The sequence below is a fragment of the Oncorhynchus gorbuscha genome, unplaced genomic scaffold, assembly GCF_021184085.1.
Source record: "Oncorhynchus gorbuscha isolate QuinsamMale2020 ecotype Even-year unplaced genomic scaffold, OgorEven_v1.0 Un_scaffold_1005, whole genome shotgun sequence".
Classification (NCBI taxonomy): domain Eukaryota; kingdom Metazoa; phylum Chordata; class Actinopteri; order Salmoniformes; family Salmonidae; genus Oncorhynchus; species Oncorhynchus gorbuscha.
This window is the reverse complement of record NW_025745920.1, coordinates 106,476-129,040: the sequence shown is the minus strand read 5'-3', so window position 1 is coordinate 129,040 and position 22,565 is coordinate 106,476. Positions and strand designations below refer to the sequence as shown.

At 48.2% G+C, this 22,565-nt stretch overlaps 1 protein-coding gene across 2 annotated transcripts in view; it reads right to left on the bottom strand.

Moving 5' to 3' along the window:
- LOC124020951 (thrombospondin-2-like) overlaps positions 1 to 22,565 on the bottom strand; it is a 77,473-nt gene that overhangs the window by 13,470 nt on the left and 41,438 nt on the right. The window contains exons 9-15 of one of the 2 annotated variants that reach the window (XM_046336266.1): positions 21,685 to 21,812; positions 20,753 to 20,887; positions 19,365 to 19,583; positions 11,898 to 12,005; positions 11,669 to 11,828; positions 10,132 to 10,250; positions 5,195 to 5,429 (exon numbers count right to left, since the gene is read on the bottom strand). In XM_046336266.1, the coding sequence (XP_046192222.1) occupies positions 5,195 to 5,429; positions 10,132 to 10,250; positions 11,669 to 11,828; positions 11,898 to 12,005; positions 19,365 to 19,583; positions 20,753 to 20,887; positions 21,685 to 21,812 (1,104 nt within the window). The remainder of the gene's footprint in view (positions 1 to 5,194; positions 5,430 to 10,131; positions 10,251 to 11,668; positions 11,829 to 11,897; positions 12,006 to 19,364; positions 19,584 to 20,752; positions 20,888 to 21,684; positions 21,813 to 22,565) is intronic. The other variant, XM_046336267.1, reaches the window with a different exon arrangement.

Genomic DNA, 22,565 nt, shown 5'->3' with positions numbered 1-22,565 from the left:
TTAAAGTAAATGATATTGTCACATTGTTGTTCAGTGATGACAGTAATTTGTCTGATGATCATAATACATTTCTTAAGAAAGAAGAATTCACTACAAAACAGTTCTGAGATGTGAACACTGATGGTCAATATCTAAGAACTATGCAGATAGAACCGTATAGTCAGTCCCAAGGTAACAACATTTTCTATTTTTTGAGGCTACCAGACAGCCCTTTTCATTATCTTGTCTAAAACACATTTTGATTATGTAATAATTTAATTTAACAACAGTTTCCAATGGAAAGCTTCATTGGTAAAGTATCAATTTCAAGAAATGTTGACATACCAAAAGAGCAGTAGGTCTATGCTAGTAATTGTTGCCTGATGCCAAACTGCTGGTGAGCAAAGCAAACTATGCAAATTATTGTTCACCAAACCATTTTTGGATCTACATATTTATTTATGGGAATCCTCTCTCCCTACAATTTGACATTTGCACAGCACCTGATCCTAGCTGTACAGCAAATCAGCAATCTGTTTGGTAGCTCAGTGATTACTCAACCTTTTGACCTGTGACCCCCAAAAAGGAGTGGTTCAAAGTTTGCGACCCCGGCACATGCACGCACAGGGAGAATAAGCACAATCCCTGCGCAAATGTAGCCTGTCATTACAGCAATAAACGCTGTTGTATTTTCAAAACGTAACATACAGAAATAAACAGCGTTTTAAAACCAATATTTTGAGCTGAAAGTCATTCATGTTCCCAGGCAATATCAACTGGGGATATCATGTCACATTGTAAGTTCACTGGAGTCCAGAGCAAGCCTAACCCTACCTGTATGGGTTGGGGTTGGGGTTAGGGTTAGAGGGTTGGGGTTAGAGGGTTGGGGTTAGGGTTAGAGGGTTAGGGTTAGAGGGTTAGGGTTAGAGGGTTGGGGTTAGAGGGTTGGGGTTAGAGGGTTGGGGTTAGAGTTAGAGGGTTGGGGTTAGAGGATTGGGGTTAGGGTTAGAGGGTTGGGGTTGGAGGGTTGGGGTTAGGGTTAGAGGGTTAGGGTTAGAGGGTTGGGGTTATGGTTAGAGGGTTGGGTTAGGGTTAGAGGGTTGGGGTTATGGTTAGAGGGTTGGGGTTAGGGTTAGAGGGTTGGGGTTAGGGTTAGAGGATTATGGTTAGAGGGTTGGGTTAGGGTTAGAGGGTTGGGGTTATGGTTAGAGGGTTGGGGTTATGGTTAGAGGGTTGGGGTTATGGTTAGAGGGTTGGGGTTAGGGTTAGAGGGTTGGGGTTAGGGTTGGGGTTAGGGTTAGAGGGTTGGGGTTAGGGTTAGAGGGTTGGGATTAGGGTGTTAGAGGGTTGGGGTTAGGGTTAGAGGGTTGGGGTTGGGGTTAGGGTTAGAGGGTTGGGTTTAGGGTTGGGGTTAGGGTTAGAGGGTTGGGGTTAGGGTTAGAAGGTTGGGATTGGGATTAGAGGGTTGGGGTTAGGGTTAGAGGGTTGGGGTTGTGGTTAGGGTTAGAGGGTTGGGGTTAGGGTTAGAGGGTTAGGGTTATGGTTAGAGGGTTGGGTTTAGGGTTGGGGTTAGGGTTAGAGGGTTGGGTTTAGTGTTGGGGTTAGGGTTAGAGGGTTGGGTTTAGGTTTGGGGTTAGGGTTAGAGGGTTGGGTTTAGGGTTGGGGTTAGAGGGTTGGGGTTAGGGTTGGGGTTAGGGTTAGAGGGTTGGGGTTAGGGTTGGGGTTAGGGTTAGAGGGTTGGGGTTAGGGTTAGGGGGTTGAGTTTAGGGTTGGGGTTAGGGATAGAGGGTTGGGTTTAGGGTTGGGGTTAGGGTTAGAGTGTTGGGTTTAGGGTTGGGGTTAGAGGGTTGGGTTTAGGGTTGGGGTTAGAGGGTTGGGTTTAGGGTTGGGGTTAGGGTTAGGGGTTGGGTTTAGGGTTAGGGGTTAGCCCTACCATTCCTTCACCCGAATGTTACATTTTCATCGCATAAGTGCTGAAGGTAGTGAGATGTTCCAGCCATCATTAGACATATAGTCAGTCCCACCACTGAGGTATAGAGTTATAACCCAGCCATCTGTAGACATGTAGTCAGTCCCACCACTGAGGAATAGAGTTATAACCCAGCCATCTGTAGACATATAGCTAGCACCACCACTGAGGAATAGAGTTATAACCCAGCCATCTGTAGACATATAGCTAGCACCACCACTGAGGAATAGAGTTATAAGAGAGTTATAGCTTCTTCAGGCAGAAGTTTGCATCCTGTAGCTCCAACTCCAAAAAGTTCTGGGACACTGTGAAGTCCATGGAGAACAAGAGCACCTCCTCCCAGCTGCCCACTGCACTAAGGCTAGGAAACACGGTCTCCACCGATAAATCCATGATTATCGAAAACTTCAATAAGCACTTCTCAACGGCTGGCCATGCCTTCCGCCTGGCTACTCCAACCTCGACCAACAGCTCCGCCCCCCCCCGTAGCTCCTCACCCAAGCCTCTCCAGGTTCTCCTTTACCCAAATCCAGATAGCAGATGTTCTGAAAGAGCTGCAAAACCTGGACCCGTACAAATCAGCTGGGCTTGACAATCTGGACCCGCTATTTCTGAAACTATCTGCCGCCATTGTCGCAACCCCTATTACCAGCCTGTTCAACCTCTCTTTCATATCGTCTGAGATCCCCAAGGATTGGAAAGCTGCCGCAGTCATCCCCCTCTTCAAAGGGGGAGACACCCTGGACCCAAACTGTTACAGACCTATATCCATCCTGCCCTGCCTATCTAAGGTCTTCGAAAGCCAAGTCAACAAACAGGTCACTGACCATCTCGAATCCCACCGTACCTTCTCCGCTGTGCAATCTGGTTTCCGAGCCGGTCACGGGTGCACCTCAGCCACACTCAAGGTACTAAACGATATCATAACCGCCATCGATAAAAGACAGTACTGTGCAGCCGTCTTCATCGACCTCACCAAGGCTTTCGACTCTGTCAATCACCATATTCTTATCGGCAGACTCAACAGCCTCGGTTTTTCAGATGACTGCCTTGCCTGGTTCACCAATTACTTTGCAGACAGAGTTCAGTGTGTCAAATCGGAGGGCATGCTGTCCGGTCCTCTGGCAGTCTCTATGGGGGTGCCACAGGGTTCAATTCTCGGGCCGACTCTTTTCTCTGTGTATATCAATGATGTTGCTCTTGCTGCGGGCGATTCCCTGATCCACCTCTACGCAGACGACACCATTCTATATACTTTCGGCCCGTCATTGGACACTGTGCTATCTAACCTCCAAACGAGCTTCAATGCCATACAGCACTCCTTCCGTGGCCTCCAACTGCTCTTAAACGCGAGTAAAACCAAATGCATGCTTTTCAACCGATCGCTGCCTGCACCCGCATGCCCGACTAGCATCACCACCCTGGATGGTTCCGACCTTGAATATGTGGACATCTATAAGTACCTAGGTTTCTGGCTAGACTGCAAACTCTCCTTCCAGACCCACATCAAACATCTCCAATCGAAAATCAAATCAAGAGTCGGCTTTCTATTCCGCAACAAAGCCTCCTTCACTCACGCTGCCAAGCTTACCCTAGTAAAACTGACTATCCTACCAATCCTCGACTTCGGCGATGTCATCTACAAAATGGCTTCCAACACTCTACTCAGCAAACTGGATGCAGTCTATCACAGTGCCATCTGTTTTGTCACTAAAGCACCTTATACCACCCACCACTGCGACTTGTATGCTCTAGTCGGCTGGCCCTCACTACATATTCGTCGCCAGACCCACTGGCTCCAGGTCATCTACAAGTCCATGCTAGGTAAAGCTCCGCCTTATCTCAGTTCACTGGTCACGATGGCAACACCCATCCGTAGCACGCGCTCCAGCAGGTGTATCTCACTGATCATCCCTAAAGCCAACACATCATTTGGCCGCCTTTCGTTCCAGTACTCTGCTGCCTGTGACTGGAACGAATTGCAAAAATCGCTGAAGTTGGAGACTTTTATCTCCCTCACCAACTTCAAACATCAGCTATCCGAGCAGCTAACCGATCGCTGCAGCTGTACATAGTCTATAGGAAAATAGCCCACCCATTTTCACCTACCTCATTCCCATACTGTTTTTTATACTGTTTTTATTTATTTATTTTTCTGCTCTTTTGCACACCAATATCTCTACCTGTACATGACCATCTGATCATTTATCACTCCAGTGTTAATCTGCAAAACTGTATTATTCGCCTACCTCCTCATGCCTTATGCACACATTGTATATAGACTGCCCATTTTTTTCTACTGTGTTATTGACTTGTTAATTGTTTATTCCATGTGTAACTCTGTGTTGTCTGTTCACACTGCTATGCTTTATCTTGGCCAGGTCGCAGTTGCAAATGAGAACTTGTTCTCAACTAGCCTACCTGGTTAAATAAAGGTGAAATAAAATAAATAAATCAAAAAATAACCCAGCCATCTGTAGCCATATAGTCAGTCCCACCACTGAGGAATAGAGTTATAACCCAGCCATCTGTAGACATATAGCTAGCACCACCACTGAGGAATAGAGTTATAACCCAGCCATCTGTAGACATATAGCTAGCACCACCACTGAGGAATAGAGTTATAACCCAGCCATCTGTAGACATATAGTCAGTCCCACCACTGAGGAATAGAGTTATAACCCAGCCATCTGTAGACATATAGCTAGCACCACCACTGAGGAATAGAGTTATAACCCAGCCATCTGTAGACATATAGCTAGCACCACCACTGAGGAATAGAGTTATAACCCAGCCATCTGTAGACATATAGCTAGCACCACCACTGAGGAATAGAGTTATAACCCATCCATCTGTAGACACACCCTGCAACACACACTACAGGAGAGAGGAAACACACACCCTGCAACACACACTAGAGGACAGGAGAGAGGTTTCACACACAGAGATAGAGGTTGTGTGTGTGTGTGTGTGTGTGTGTGTGTGTGTGTGTGTGTGTGTGTGTGTGTGTGTGTGTGTGTGTGTGTGTGTGTGTGTGTGTGTGTGTGTGTGTGTGTGTGTGTGTGTGTGTGTGTGTGTGTGTGTGTGTGTGTGTGTGTGTGTGTGTGTTTAAAACCAGCTGGAGCGGTCTCCAGTTTAAATCTAGCTGGCATGGTCTCCAGTTCAGCTCAGCAATCTGAACAAAGTAGTAGGGACCTTTTGTGTGTGTGTGTGCGTGCGTGTGCGTGCGCGTGTGTGTGTACTGACTGTCTGCGTCTATTTGGTCAGCGTTTGGCACAAGTCGGCAGTTGTCACGGTCATCAGGGATACCATCGTTGTCATCATCATGGTCGCAGGCGTCGCCAATGCCATCTCTGTCATGGTCAACCTGGTTGCTATTGGCAACGTAGCGACAGTTGTCGAGGGAGTTCTGATGACCGTCCTCATCTATATCCTCATTATCATCACAGTGATCACCAACCAGATCACTGTCTGAATCAGTCTACACAAAAACAGACAAACACACCTGGTTAGCAATACTGCAGTCCAACAAGGTCCCTACTACTTTGTTCAGATTACTGAACTGAACTGGAGACCACGGTGTCGGGCTTTAAACTGGAGACCACGGTGTCTGACTTTAAACTGGAGACCACAGTGTCTGACTTTAAACTGGAGACCACGGTGTCTGACTTTAAACTGGAGACCACGGTGTCTGACTTTAAACTGGAGACCACGGTGTCTGACTTTAAACTGGAGACCACGGTGTCTGACTTTAAACTGGAGACCACGGTGTCTGACTTTAAACTGGAGACCACGGTGTCTGACTTTAACCTGGAGACCACGGTGTCTGACTTTAACCTGGAGACCACGGTGTCTGGCTTTAAACTGGAGACCACGGTGTCTGACTTTAAACTGGAGACCACGGTGTCGGGCTTTAAACTGGAGACCACGGTCTGACTTTAAACAAACTGGACCACAGACTTTAAACTGGACGGTGTCTGGGCTTTAAACTGGAGACCACGGTGTCTGACTTTAAAATGGAGACCACGGTGTCTGACTTTAAACTGGAGACCACGGTGTCTGACTTTAAACTGGAGACCACGGTGTCTGACTTTAAACTGGAGACCACAGTGTCTGACTTTAAACTGGAGACCACAGTGTCTGACTTTAAACTGGAGACCACAGTGTCTGACTTTAAACTGGAGACCACAGTGTCTGACTTTAAACTGGAGACCACAGTGTCTGACTTTAAACTGGAGACCACGGTGTCTGACTTTAAACTGGAGACCACGGTGTCTGACTTTAAACTGGAGACCACGGTGTCTGACTTTAAACTGGAGACCACGGTGTCTGACTTTAAACTGGAGACCACGGTGTCTGACTTTAACCTGGAGACCACGGTGTCTGGCTTTAAACTGGAGACCACAGTGTCTGACTTTAAACTGGAGAACATGGTGTCTGACTTTAAACTGGAGACCGCGGTGTCTGACTTTAAACTGGAGGCTGCGCAAGCTGGATTTAAACTGGAGACCGGGGTGTCTGGCTCTAAATTGGAGACCGCGCCAGCTGGATATAAACTGGAGACCGCGCCAGCTGGCTTTAAACTGGAGACCGCGCCGGCTGGTTTTAAACTGGAGACTGTGCCAGCTGGTTTTAAACTGGAGACTGCGGTGTCTGGCTCTAAATTGGAGACCGCGCCAGCTGGTTTTAAACTGGAGACCGCGCCGGCTGGTTTTAAACTGGAGACCGCGGTGTCTGGCTTTAAACTGGAGACCACGTTGTCTGGCTTTAAACTGGAGACCACGGTGTCTGGCTCTAAATTGGAGACCGCGCCAGCTGGATTTAAACTGGAGACCGCGCCGTCTGGTTTTAAACTGGAGACCGCGCCGGATGGTTTTAAACTGGAGACTGTGCCAGCTGGTTTTAAACTGGAGGCCACGGTGTCTGGCTTTAAACTGGAGACCACAGTGTTTGACTTTAAACTGGAGACCGCCACAGCTGGATTTAAACTGGAGACCGCGGTGTCTGGCTTTAAACTGGAGACCACAGTGTCTGACTTTAACTTAAACTGGAGACCGCCACAGCTGGATTTAAACTGCAGACTTTGGTGTCTGGCTTTAAACTGGAGACCGCGCCAGCTGGATTGAAACTGGAGAACGTGCCAGCTGGATTTGAACTGGAGACCGAGGTGTCTGGCTCTAAATTGGAGACTGCACCAGCTGGATTTAAACTGGAGACCGTGCCAGCTGGTTTTAAACTGGAGACCGCACCAGCTGGATTTAAACTGGAGACCGCGGTGTCTGGCTTTAAACTGGAGACCGCGCCAGCTGGTTTTAAACTGGAGACCACGGTGTCTGGCTTTAAACTGGAGACAGCGGTGTCTGGCTTTAAACAGGAGACTACAGTGTCTGACTTTAAACTGGAGACCGCCACAGCTGGATTTAAACTGGAGACCGCGGTGTCTGGCTTTAAACTGGAGACCGCACCAGCTGGATTGAAACTGGAGAACGTGCCAGCTGGATTTGAACTGGAGACTGCGGTGTCTAGCTCTAAATTGGAGACAGCGCCAGCTGGATTTAAACTGGAGACCGCGCCAGCTGGTTTTTGTCATGTTTTGTCTTAGATTGTCTTGTCATTTTGCTTTTCCCTTTGTTCATTTTCCCCCTGCTGGTCTTTTTAGGTTCGTTCCCCTTTTTCTCTCTCCCTTCCTCTCTCTCTTCTCTCTATCGTTCCGTTCCTGCTCCCAGCTGTTCCTATTCCCCTAATCAATCATTTAGTCTTCCCACACCTGTTCCTTATCTTTTCCCCTGATTAGAGTCCCTATTTCTTCCCTTGTTTTCCGTTCCTGTCCTGTCGGATCCTTGTCTATTGTTCACCGTGCTGTGTCTGTGTATCGCCCTGTCGTGTCGTGTTTCCCTCAGATGCTGCGTGGAGAGCAGGTGTCTGAGTCTGCTAGGTTCAAGTGCCTTCCCGAGGCAACCTGCAGTTCTTGATCGAGTCTCCAGTCTGTTCTCGTCATTACGAGTGGAATTATGTCTTATGTTTGTAGAATTACTTTACTGGATTAAAGACTCTGTTTTCGCCAAGTCGCTTTTGGGTCCTCATTCACCTGCATGACAGTTTTACACTGGAGACCGCACCAGCTGGCTTTAAACTGGAGACCGCGCCAGCTGGTTTTAAACTGGAGACTGCGGTGTCTGGCTTTAAACTGGAGACCACAGTGTCTGACTTTAACTTAAACTGGAGACCGCCACAGCTGGATTTAAACTGCAGACTTTGGTGTCTGGCTTTAAACTCGAGACCGCGCCAGCTGGATTGAAACTGGAGAACGTGCCAGCTGGATTTGAACTGGAGACCGCGGTGTCTGGCTCTAAATTGGAGACTGCACCAGCTGGATTTAAACTGGAGACCGTGCCAGCTGGTTTTAAACTGGAGACCGCACCAGCTGGATTTAAACTGGAGACCGCGGTGTCTGGCTTTAAACTGGAGACCGCGCCAGCTGGTTTTAAACTGGAGACCACGGTGTCTGGCTTTAAACTGGAGACAGCGGTGTCTGGCTTTAAACTGGAGACTACAGTGTCTGACTTTAAACTGGAGACCGCCACAGCTGGATTTAAACTGGAGACCGCGGTGTCTGGCTTTAAACTGGAGACCGCACCAGCTGGATTGAAACTGGAGAACGTGCCAGCTGGATTTGAACTGGAGACCGCGGTGTCTAGCTCTAAATTGGAGACAGCGCCAGCTGGATTTAAACTGGAGACCGCACCAGCTGGTTTTACACTGGAGACCGCACCAGCTGGCTTTAAACTGGAGACCGCGCCAGCTGGTTTTAAACTGGAGACAGCGGTGTCTGACTTTAAACTGGAGACCACGGTGTCTGGCTTTAAACTGGAGACAGCGGTATCTGGCTTTAAACTGGAGACCACAGTGTCTGACTTTAAACTGGAGATCGCCAGAGCTGGATTTAAACTGGAGACCGTGCCAGCTGGATTGAAACTGGAGAACATGCCAGCTGGATTTAAACTGGAGACCGCGGTGTCTGACTTTAATCTGCAGACCACGGTGTCTGGTTTTAATCTATAGACCACGGTGTCGGGTTTTAATCTATAGACCACTTTGTCTGCTTTTAATCTATAGACCACGGTTTCTGGTTTTAATCTATAGACCACGGTGTCTGGTTTTAATCTATAGACCATGGTGTCTGATTTTAATCTATAGACCACTGTATCTAGTTTTAATCTGTTGACCACGTGTCTGGTTTTAATCTATAGGCCATGGTGTTTAGTTTTAATCTATAGGCCATGGTGTTTAGTTTGAATCTATAGACCACAGTGTCTGGTTTTAATCTGTAGACCACGGTGTCTCGTTTTAGTCTAAAAACGACGGTGTCTGGTTTTAATCTATAGACCACAGTGTCTGGTTTTAATCTGTAGACCACGGTGTCTGGTTTTAATCTATAGACCAGGGTGTCTGGTTTTAATCTATAGACCACGATGTCTGGTTTTAATCTATAGACCACAGTGTCTGGTTTTAATCTATAGACCACAGTGTCTGGTTTTAATCTATAGGCCACGGTGTCTGGTTTTAATCTATAGGCCACGGTGTCTGGTTTTAATCTATAGACCCCGGTGTCTGGTTTTAATCTATAGACCACGGTGTCTGGTTTTAATCTATAGACCACGGTGTCTGGTTTTAATCTATAGACCACGGTGTCTGGTTTTAATCTGCAGACTACGGTGTCTAGTTTTAAACTGGAGACCGCGGTGTCTGGTTTTAATCTATAGACCACAGTGTCTGGTTTGAATCTATAGACCACGGTGTCTGGTTTTAATCTGTAGACCATGGTGTCTGGTTTTAATCTATAGACCACGGTGTCTGGTTTTAATCTGTAGACCATGGTGTCTGGTTTTAATCTATAGACCTCGGTGTCTGGTTTTAATCTATAGACCTCGGTGTCTGGTTTTCATCTATAGACCATGGTGTTTGGTTTTTAATGTGTATGTTGTGTACATTCAATGGTGTCTGTTTACCTGTGCGTGTGCGTGTGTGTGTGTGTGTGTGTGTGTGTGTGTGTGTGTGTGTGTGTGTGTGTGTGTGTGTGTGTGTGTGTGTGTGTGTGTGTGTGTGTGTGTGTGTGTGTGTGTGTGTGTGTGTGTGTGTGTGTGTGTGTGTGTGTGTGTGTGTGTGTGTGTGTGTGTGTGTACCTGTGTAGGGTTGTGCACGAAAGGACAGTTGTCACATTGGTCCCCCACTCCGTCCAGGTCTGTATCTCTCTGCTCAGTGTTATACAGCAGGGGACAGTTATCATGCTCGTTCAGCATCTCTACACAAACACACAGACAAACACACACACATCTACCATGTAAAGGAATGGGTTAGGGTAAGACTAAAGCTACATGAGTAATTTCCTTGTTGTTTGTTGTGTATGTCTGTAAGCTTTCGGACCAGAAGGGACACACACACACACACACACACACACTGTAATCAGTTACCAATATATTGTAATCAAATTACAGATACTTTTGAAAAATGACATGAATACTTTTAGAATTACTTTTAATTTCAGAAATAATTTTTGCACCCAAAAAATACATTGACACATTTCTGTATTCTCAATGACATTCAATTCAGCTCTGAAAAAAGTTGCAAGTTAAAGTTTGTTCCACCTGAGCGAGTCTGACCACAGGTCACCAATCAGAGACCACTATGATGACACCAAATGATGACCACCAATCAGAGACCACTATGATAACACCAAATGATGACCACAGGTCAGACACCACTATGATGACACCAAATGATGACCACAGGTCAGACACCACTATGATGACACCAAATGATGACCACAGGTCAGACACCACTATGATGACCACCAATCAGAGACCACTATGATGACACCAAATGATGACCACCAATCAGAGACCACTATGATGACACCAAATGATGACCACAGGTCAGACACCAAATGATGACCACCAATCAGAGACCACTATGATGACATCAAATGATGACCACAGGTCAGACACCACTGTGATGACACCAATGATGACCACCAATCAGAGACTACTATGATGACACCAAATGATGACCACAGGTCAGACACCACTATGATGACCACCAATCAGAGACCACTATGATGACACCAAATGATGACCACCAATCAGAGACCACTATGATGACATCAAATGATGACCACCAATCAAAGACCACTATGATGACACCAAATGATGACCACAGGTCAGACACCACTATGATGACACCAATGATGACCACCAATCAGAGACCACTATGATGACACCAAATGATGACCACAGGTCAGACACCACTATGATGACCACCAATCAGAGACCACTATGATGACACCAAATGACGACCCCATGTCAGACACCACTATGATGACACCAATGATGACCACCAATCAGAGACCACTATGATAACACCAAATGCATTTGATGGATCCCTTGTGTCTTCATCTACTCCTGTTAAGGGGGAAGTATCCAAAAGTAACTGAAAGTAATAAGATTAAGTTTAGTGAGGTTGGGTAATCTAAAGTTATTTTACAGATGACAATTTTGGACTGGTAACTTCTAACAAATAACATTTAGAAAGTAACCTACCCAACCCTGCACACACACACACACACACACACACACACACACACACACACACACACACACACACACACACACACACACACACACACACACACACACACACACACACACACACACACAAACAAACCGTCTCCATCCATGTCAATACTGCAGGCGTCTCCCTCTCCGTTGCTGTCTGTATCAGTCTGTAAAGGGTTGGGGGTGAAGGGACAGTTATCACAGCGGTCTCCAACTCCATCTCTGTCAGAGTCAAACTGATGGGGGTTGTAGTGTCCAGGGCAGTTATCCTAGGGAGCATACACACAATGGAATAAACACACACACACAGAAACACACACACAAAGCCTCACCCTCACCCTCTCATCTAAGACATCGTCATTGTCGTCATCAGGGTCACAGGCATCTCCAAGGCGATCATTGTCAAGGTCTTCCTGTCCGGAGTTTGGCAGGGCGGGGCAGTTATCCTGTTAGTCAATCACAATACAGCTCAGTTATTATATATTCAATCAAATCAATCAAATGTTATTGTAGGGGTTCTGGGCTTGACTAACTGTTCCATAACCTGTCTATTTTACATGGCCGTAAGTAGCAGTGAGCCCAGCATGGTGTTAGACACACGTACAGCGGCTTGCAAAAGTATTCACCCCCCTTGGCATTTTTCCTATTTTGTTGCCTTACAACCTGGAATTAAAATTAATTTTGGGGGGTTTGAATCATTTGATTTACACATGCCTACCACTTTGAAGATGCACACTATTTCTCATTGTGAAACAGACAAGAAATAAGACAAAAAAACTGAAAACTTGAGCGTGCATAACTATTCACCCCCCCAAGGGTCAATACTTTGTAGAGCCACTTTTTGCAGCAATTAAAGCTGCAAGTCTCTTGGGCTATGTCTCTATAAGCTTGGCACATCTAGCCACTGGGATTTTTGCCCATTCTTCAAGACCAATCTACTCCAGCTCCTTCAAGTTGGATGGGTTCCACTGGTATACAGGAATCTTTAAGTCATGCCACAGCTTCTCAATTGGATTGAGGTCTGGGCTTTTAAATGTTTCCCCTTAAACCATGTGTTGTGTTGCTTTAGCAGTATGCTTACGGTCATTGTCCTGCTGGAAGGTGAACCTCCGTCCCAGTTTCAAATCTCTGGAAGACTGAAACAGGTTTCCCTCAAGAATTTCCCTGTATTTAGCGCCATCAATCATTCCTTCAATTCTGACCAGTTTCCCAGTCCCTGCCGATGAAAAACACCCCCACAGCATGATGCTGCCACTACCATGCTTCACTGTGGGGATGGTGTTCTCGGGGCGATGAGAGGTGTTGGTTTTGCCCCAGACATAGCGTTTTCCTTGATGGCCAAAAAAGCTCAATTTTAGTCTCATTTGACGTGAGTACCTTCTTTCATATGTTTGGGGAGTCTCCCACATGCCTTTTAGCGAACACCAAATGTGTTTGCTTATTTTCTTCTTTAAACAATGGCTTTTTTCTGGACACTCTTCTGTAAAGCCCAGCTCTGTGGAGTGTACGTCTTAAAGTGGTCCTACGGACAGATACTCCAGTCTCCGCTGTGGAGCTTTGCAGATCCATCAGGGTTATCTTTGGTCTCTTTGATGCCTCTCTGTTTAAAGCCCGCCCTCCTTGCCTGGTCCGTGAGTTTTGGAGGACGGCCCTCTCTTGGCAGGTTTGTTGTTGTGCCATATGCTTTCCATTCTTTAATAATGGATTAATGGTGCTCAGTGGGATGTTCAAAGTTTCTGATATTTTTTTATACGCCAACCCTGATCTGTACATCTCCACAACGTTGTCCCTGACCTGTTTGGTGAGCTCCTTGGTCTTCATGGTGTCACTTGCTTGGTGGTGCCCCTTGCTTAGTGGTGTTGCAGACTCTGGGGCATTTCAGAACAGGTGTAAATATACTGAGATCATGTGACAGTTAGATTGCACACAGGTGGACTTTATTTAACTAGTTATGTGACATCTGAAGGTAATTGGTTGCACCAGATTTGATTTAGGGGCTTCATAGCAAAGGGGGTGAATACATATGCACGCACCACTTTTTTTATTTTTTTATTGACGTTCTGGAAACAAGTAATATTTTTCACTTCACCATTTTGGACTATTTTGTGTAGGTCCATTCCATGAAATCCAAATACATTTAAATTACAGGTTGTAATGCAACAACATAGTAAAAATGCCAAGGGGGTGAATACTTTTGCAAGGCACTGTACCTAGGAGACAGCTAACCCTGGTTCATGGATAGCCAGGAGACAACTAACCATGGTCCAGGGATAGCTAGGAGACAGCTAACCATGGTCAAGGGATAGCTAGGAGACAGCTAACCACGGTCCAGGGATAGCTAGGAGACAGCTAACCATGGTCCAGGAATAGCTAGGAGACAGCTATCCATGGTCCAGGGATAGCTAGGAGACAGCTATCCATGGTCCAGGGATAGCTAGGAGACAGCTAACCACGGTCCAGGAATGGCTAGGAGACAGCTAACCATGGTCCAGGAATAGCTAGGAGACAGCTAACCACATTCCAGGGATAGTTAGGAGATAGCTAACCAAGGTCCAGGGATAGCTAGGAGACAGCTAACCACGGTCAAGGGATAGCTAGGAGACAGCTAACCACGGTCAAGTGATAGTTAGGAGACAGTTAACCACGTTCCAGGGATAGTTAGGAGATAGCTAACCAAGGTCCAGGGATAGCTAGGAGACAGCTAACCACGGTCAAGGGATAGCTAGGAGACAGCTAACCACGTTCCAGGGATAGTTAGGAGATAGCTAACCAAGGTCCAGGGATAGCTAGGAGACAGCTAACCACAGTCAAGGGATAGCTAGGAGACAGCTAACCACGGTCAAGTGATAGTTAGGAGACAGTTAACCACGGTCCAGGGATAGCTAGGAGACAGCTAACCACGGTCCAGGAATAGCTAGGAGACAGCTAACCACGGTCAAGTGATAGTTAGGAGACAGTTAACCACGGTCCAGGGATAGCTAGGAGACAGCTAACCACGGTCCAGGAATAGCTAGGAGACAGCTAACCACGGTCCAGGGATAGCTAGGAGACAGCTAACCATGGTCCAGGGATAGCTAGGAGACAGCTAACCACGGTCCAGGAATAGCTAGGAGACAGCTAACCATGGTCCAGGGATAGCTAGGAGACAGCTAACCACGGTCCAGGGATAGCTAGGAGACAGATAACCACGGTCCAGGAATAGCTAACCACGTTCCAGGGATAGCTAGGAGACAGCTAACCACGGTCCAGGGATAGCTAGGAGACAGCTAACCACGGTCAAGGGATAGCTAGGAGATAGATAACCACAGTCAAGGGATAGCTAGGAGACAGCTAACCACGGTCAAGTGATAGTTAGGAGACAGTTAACCACGGTCCAGGGATAGCTAGGAGACAGCTAACCACGGTCCAGGGATAGCTAGGAGACAGCTAACCATGGTCCAGGAATAGCTAGGAGACAGCTAACCATGGTCCAGGGATAGATAGGAGACAGCTAACCACGGTCCAGGAATAGCTAGGAGACAGCTAACCACATTCCAGGGATAGTTAGGAGATAGCTAACCAAGGTCCAGGGATAGCTAGGAGACAGCTAACCACGGTCCAGGAATAGCTAGGAGAAAGCTAACCATGGTCCAGGAATAGCTAGGAGAAAGCTAACCATGGTCCAGGAATAGCTAGGAGACAGCTAACCATGGTCCAGGGATAGCTAGGAGACAGCTAACCACGGTCAAGGAATAGCTAGGAGACAGCTAACCATGGTCCAGAGATAGCTAGGAGACAGCTAACCACGGTCCAGGAATAGCTAGGAGACAGCTAACCATGGTCCAGGGATAGATAGGAGACAGCTAACCACGGTCCAGGAATAGCTAGGAGACAGCTAACCACATTCCAGGGATAGTTAGGAGATAGCTAACCAAGGTCCAGGGATAGCTAGGAGACAGCTAACCACGGTCAAGGGATAGCTAGGAGATAGCTAACCACAGTCAAGGGATAGCTAGGAGACAGCTAACCACGGTCAAGTGATAGTTAGGAGACAGCTAACCATGGTCCAGGGATAGCTAGGAGACAGCTAACCACGGTCCAGGAATAGCTAGGAGACAGCTAACCATGGTCCAGGAATAGCTAGGAGACAGCTAACCACGTTCCAGGGATAGTTAGGAGATAGCTAACCAAGGTCCAGGGATAGCTAGGAGACAGCTAACCACAGTCAAGGGATAGCTAGGAGACAGCTAACCACGGTCAAGTGATAGTTAGGAGACAGTTAACCACGGTCCAGGGATAGCTAGGAGACAGCTAACCACGGTCCAGGAATAGCTAGGAGACAGCTAACCACGGTCCAGGGATAGCTAGGAGACAGCTAACCACGGTCCAGGAATAGCTAGAAGACAGCTAACCACGGTCCAGGAATAGCTAGGAGACAGCTAACCATGGTCCACGAATAGCTAGGAGACAGCTAATCATGGTCCAGGGATAGCTAGGAGACAGCTAACCATGGTCCAGGAATAGCTAGGAGACAGCTAACCATGGTCCAGGGATAGCTAGGAGACAGCTAACCACGGTCCAGGAATAGCTAGTAGACAGCTAACCATGGTCCAGGGATAGCTAGGAGACAGCTAACCACGGTCCAGGAATAGCTAGGAGACAGCTAACCATGGTCCAGGGATAGCTAGGAGACAGCTAACCACGGTCCAGGGATAGCTAGGAGACAGATAACCACGGTCCAGGAATAGCTAACCACGTTCCAGGGATAGCTAGGAGACAGCTAACCACGGTCCAGGGATAGCTAGGAGACAGCTAACCACGGTCAAGGGATAGCTAGGAGATAGATAACCACAGTCAAGGGATAGCTAGGAGACAGCTAACCACGGTCAAGTGATAGTTAGGAGACAGTTAACCACGGTCCAGGGATAGCTAGGAGACAGCTAACCACGGTCCAGGGATAGCTAGGAGACAGCTAACCATGGTCCAGGAATAGCTAGGAGACAGCTAACCATGGTCCAGGGATAGATAGGAGACAGCTAACCACGGTCCAGGAATAGCTAGGAGACAGCTAACCACATTCCAGGGATAGTTAGGAGATAGCTAACCAAGGTCCAGGGATAGCTAGGAGACAGCTAACCACGGTCCAGGAATAGCTAGGAGAAAGCTAACCATGGTCCAGGAATAGCTAGGAGAAAGCTAACCATGGTCCAGGAATAGCTAGGAGACAGCTAACCATGGTCCAGGGATAGCTAGGAGACAGCTAACCACGGTCAAGGAATAGCTAGGAGACAGCTAACCATGGTCCAGAGATAGCTAGGAGACAGCTAACCACGGTCCAGGAATAGCTAGGAGACAGCTAACCATGGTCCAGGGATAGATAGGAGACAGCTAACCACGGTCCAGGAATAGCTAGGAGACAGCTAACCACATTCCAGGGATAGTTAGGAGATAGCTAACCAAGGTCCAGGGATAGCTAGGAGACAGCTAACCACGGTCAAGGGATAGCTAGGAGATAGCTAACCACAGTCAAGGGATAGCTAGGAGACAGCTAACCACGGTCAAGTGATAGTTAGGAGACAGCTAACCATGGTCCAGGGATAGCTAGGAGACAGCTAACCACGGTCCAGGAATAGCTAGGAGACAGCTAACCATGGTCCAGGAATAGCTAGGAGACAGCTAACCACGTTCCAGGGATAGTTAGGAGATAGCTAACCAAGGTCCAGGGATAGCTAGGAGACAGCTAACCACAGTCAAGGGATAGCTAGGAGACAGCTAACCACGGTCAAGTGATAGTTAGGAGACAGTTAACCACGGTCCAGGGATAGCTAGGAGACAGCTAACCACGGTCCAGGAATAGCTAGGAGACAGCTAACCACGGTCCAGGGATAGCTAGGAGACAGCTAACCACGGTCCAGGAATAGCTAGAAGACAGCTAACCACGGTCCAGGAATAGCTAGGAGACAGCTAACCATGGTCCACGAATAGCTAGGAGACAGCTAATCATGGTCCAGGGATAGCTAGGAGACAGCTAACCATGGTCCAGGAATAGCTAGGAGACAGCTAACCATGGTCCAGGGATAGCTAGGAGACAGCTAACCACGGTCCAGGAATAGCTAGTAGACAGCTAACCATGGTCCAGGGATAGCTAGGAGACAGCTAACTACGGTCCAGTAATAGCTAGGAGACAGCTAACCACGTTCCAGGGATAGCTAGGAGATAGCTAACCACGGCCCAGGGATAGCTAGGAGACAGCTAACCATGGTCAAGGGATAGCTAGGAGATAGCTAACCACAGTCAAGGGATAGCTAGGAGACAGCTAACCACGGTCAAGTGATAGTTATGAGACAGTTAACCACGGTCCGGGGATAGCTAGGAGACAGCTAACCACGGTCCAGGAATAGCTAGGAGACAGCTAACAACGGTCCAGGGATAGCTAGGAGACAGCTAACCACGGTCCAGGGATAGCTAGGAGACAGCTAACCACGGTCCAGGGATAGCTAGGAGACAGCTAACCATGGTCCATGAATAGCTAGGAGACAGCTAACCATGGTCAAGTGATAGTTATGAGACAGTTAACCACGGTCCAGGGATAGCTAGGAGACAGCTAACCACGGTCCAGGAATAGCTAGTAGACAGCTAACTACGGTCCAGGAATAGCTAGGAGTCAGCTAACCACGTTCCAGGGATAGCTAGGAGATAGCTAACCACGGTCCAGGGATAGCTAGGAGACAGCTAACCACGGTCCAGGAATAGCTAGGAGACAGCTAGCCACGGTCCAGGGATAGCTAGGAGACAGCTAACCACGGTCCAGGGATAGCTAGGAGACAGCTAACCACGGTCCAGGAATAGCTAGGAGACAGCTAGCCACGGTCCAGGGATAGCTAGGCCAGTCCAATAATAATAATAATAAATAATAATACATAGAAAAGCCAATCCCATTCTCTCACACCTGTGACCAATTACTGACTGTCCCTCTCAGCACCTGGCCTAGTGTATGCTGCTCCCCAGTGGTGGGACGTGGAAGTGTTCTGTCTATCTGTACACACATCCACCATCCCCGTCCACAACGGCCTAGTAAACTCCAAACCTACTTGATGGTAATAGTGCTCACTGTTGCAGGTTTAAAAGGTATCCCCCTTCATCCTCGGTACTTAGACGGATGTCCTATTTCAAAGTGAATCTTAAGCGTATACAGTTGTGTATGTGTGTGTGTTTATGTGTGTTTTTTAATTTTAATTTTACCTTTATTTTACTAGGCAAGTCAGTTAAGAACAAATTCTTATTTTCAATGACGGCCTAGGAACAGTGGGTTAACTGCCTGTTCAGGGGCAGAACAACAGATTTGTACCTTGTCAACTCGGGGATTCGAACTTGGAACCTTTCAATTACTAGTCCAATGCTCTAACCACTAGGCTACCCTGTGTGTGTGTGTGTGTGTGTGTGTGTGTGTGTGTGTGTGTGTGTGTGTGTGTGTGTGTGTGTGTGTGTGTGTGTGTGTGTGTGTGTGTGTGTGTGTGTGTGTGTGTGTGTGTGTGTGTGTGTGTGTGTGTGTGTGTGTGTGTGTGTGTGTGTGTGTGTGATGCATTATGTGAGTGAGTGAGTGATGCATTATGTGTGTGAGTGTGTGTGTGATGCATTATGTGAGTGAGTGTGTGAGTGATGCATTATGTGAGTGAGCGTGTAAGTGATGCTTTATGTGTGTGAGCGTGTGAGTGATGCTTTATGTGTGTGAGTGTGTGAGTGATGCATTATGTGTGCGTGTATGTGAGAGTGTGTGAATGAGTGATATGTTATGTGTGTGTGCCTAAGTGTGGGTTAGTGTGTACCTGTAGACAGTGGTAGGTTGTGTTGTGGTGGCAGGGAAGGATATGATTGGGCCAGCCATCTAGGTCAGAATCTTCAGTACACAGGAAGCCGTCCCCAGCGAAGCCAACGCCACACACACACCGATACACAGTTTCCGACGCCACGCCCAGGTACACACACTCCGCATGCTGACTGCAACGGTGTGTATGATCTTTACAGGGGTTGTGGGGCTCACAGACCTAAACACAGAAACACACTTATAATTACAACACACACTTACAGTCAAAACACACACACACCCCACACCACACACCACACCACATACCACACCACCCCACACCACAACACCCCACACACCACACACCACCCCACACCACACACCACCACACACCACACACCACACCACCCCACACCACACCCCACACCACACACCACACCACCCCACACCACACACCACACCCCACACCACACACCACACCACACACCACACCACCCCACACCACACACCACACCAGACCACACCACACACCACCCCACACCACACACCACCCCACACACCACACACCACACGACCCCACACCACCCCACACCACCCCACACCACCCCACACCACAAACAACACACCCACACCCACCCCACACCACCCCACACCACACACCACACCACACGACCCCACACCACACACCACACGACCCCACACCACACACCACACCCCACACACCACACACCACACCACCCCACCACCACACACCACACACCACACCACCACACACCACACACGACCCCACACCACACACCACACACCACACCACACCACCCCACACACCACACACCACACCACCCCACACCACCACACACCACACACCACCCCACACCACACACCACCCCACACCACACACCACCACACACCACCACACACCACCCCACTCCACACCACACCACCACACCCCACACCACCCCACCACACACCACCACCCCACCACACACCACCACACCACCACACACCACACTCCCCTCCACCCCACCCCACACCACACACCACCCCACACCACACACCACACACCACCCCACACCCAACACTCCCCACCACCCCACACCACACACCACACTCCACCCCACACCCCACACCACACACACCACACACCACCACACACACCACACCACACTCCACACACCACACCACCACACACACCACACCCCACACCATCACACCACCCCACACCACACACACCACACCACACTCCACACCCCACACACACCACACCACCACACACACCACACCACACACACCACACACACACACCACCACACACACCACACCACACCACACACCACACCACCCCACACCACACCCCACACCACACCACACCACACCACACACCACACCACACCACACACCACCACTGGCCTGTTTGGTGTTGTTGGCGTCTTCCAGTCCGAGACCGTAGGGTTGGTTGCCGTGATATCGGGGGGGGCAGGGGTGACAGTGGAACCCTGGGTCTGTGTTCACACACTCGGTCACACACACAACCTGCAACACACACTACAGGAGACAGGTTACACACCCTGCAACACACACTGCAGGAGAGAGGTTACACACACACCCTGCAACACACACTGCAGGACAGGAGAGAGGTTATACACACCCTGCAACACACACTGCAGGACAGGAGAGAGGTTACACACACACCCTGCAACACACACTGCAGGACAGGAGAGAGGTTACACACACACCCTGCAACACACACTGCAGGACAGGAGAGAGGTTACACACACACCCTGCAACACACACTGCAGGACAGGAGAGAGGTTATACACACCCTGCAACACACACTACAGGAGACAGGTTACACACCCTGCAACACACACTACAGGAGAGAGGAAACACACACCCTGCAACACACACTACAGGAGAAAGGTCACACACACCCTGCAACACACACTACAGGAGAGAGGAAACACACACCCTGCAACACACACTACAGGAGAGAGGAAACACACACCCTGCAACACACACTAGAGGAGAAAGATCACACACACCCTGCAACACAGACTAGAGGACAGGAGAGAGGTTACACACACCCTGCAACACACACTACAGGAGAGAGGAAACACACACCCTGCAACACACACTAGAGGACAGGAGAGAGGTTTCACACACAGAGATAGAGGTTGTGTGTGTGTGTGTGTGTGTGTGTGTGTGTGTGTGTGTGTGTGTGTGTGTGTGTGTGTGTGTGTGTGTGTGTGTGTGTGTGTGTGTGTGTGTGTGTGTGTGTGTGTGTGTGTGTGTGTGTGTGTGTGTGTGTGTGTGTGTGTGTGTGTGTGTGTGTGTGTATTTACTTCATCCTGGTCTTCACAGACAGAGCCATTTCCATGGTAACCCAGTGGACAGGGCCCACATTCCCATGAGCCATCAGTCTCAGAGTGGCAGGAGACCCCAGGGAAGCAGGGCCTAGAAAGACAGCTGTCTACACAGAGAGAGAGAGGAAGGCCAAAGAGGATGATTGGTAGAATTGACTATAAAATGTTAAAACAGACAAGAGCTCTCCAGTGGTAGTGGACACAAACAATGACAGAAATATAATTGAGTTCCATAATAACCAACTCTGGACAGGTACGTCACCCTTGTCTTATTTAGCTCTAATATATTCAACAATCAATCCCTAATATTCATACGACAATAACTTCTACACAATAGAAAACACAGTAGGCATTTTCTCCCACATACTGTAGGCATACTCCTCTCTTTTCACACATGCTACTATTTAGAGATAATTTTCATTGAGAACTTGAAACCGACCATGGAGGTTATGAATTTCAAGTTATTTTTGAAGACTTTTCCAAAGAATGGCAGGTGAGTACAAAAAGGTATCTTTTGGCATACCACTCTTACATCTAAAAGGAACAGTGTTGGTTTCATTCCTTCTAGTGGAATAGTTATTGTTATCCCTGACCAAGTTAAAGTTGTTTCAAGGTGATTGGGGACCCTACTGTGGACAATCTGATGAACAAGACAAACCTTGATCTGACAGAGACTCCTCCACTTTGAGGAGGAGAGAGACTGACAGAGACTCCTCCACTTTGAGGAGGAGAGACTGACTGAGACTCCTCCACTTTGAGGAGGAGAGACTGACTGAGACTCCTCCACTTTGAGGAGGAGAGAGACTGACAGAGACTCCTCCACTTTGAGGAGGAGAGAGACTGACAGAGACTCCTCCACT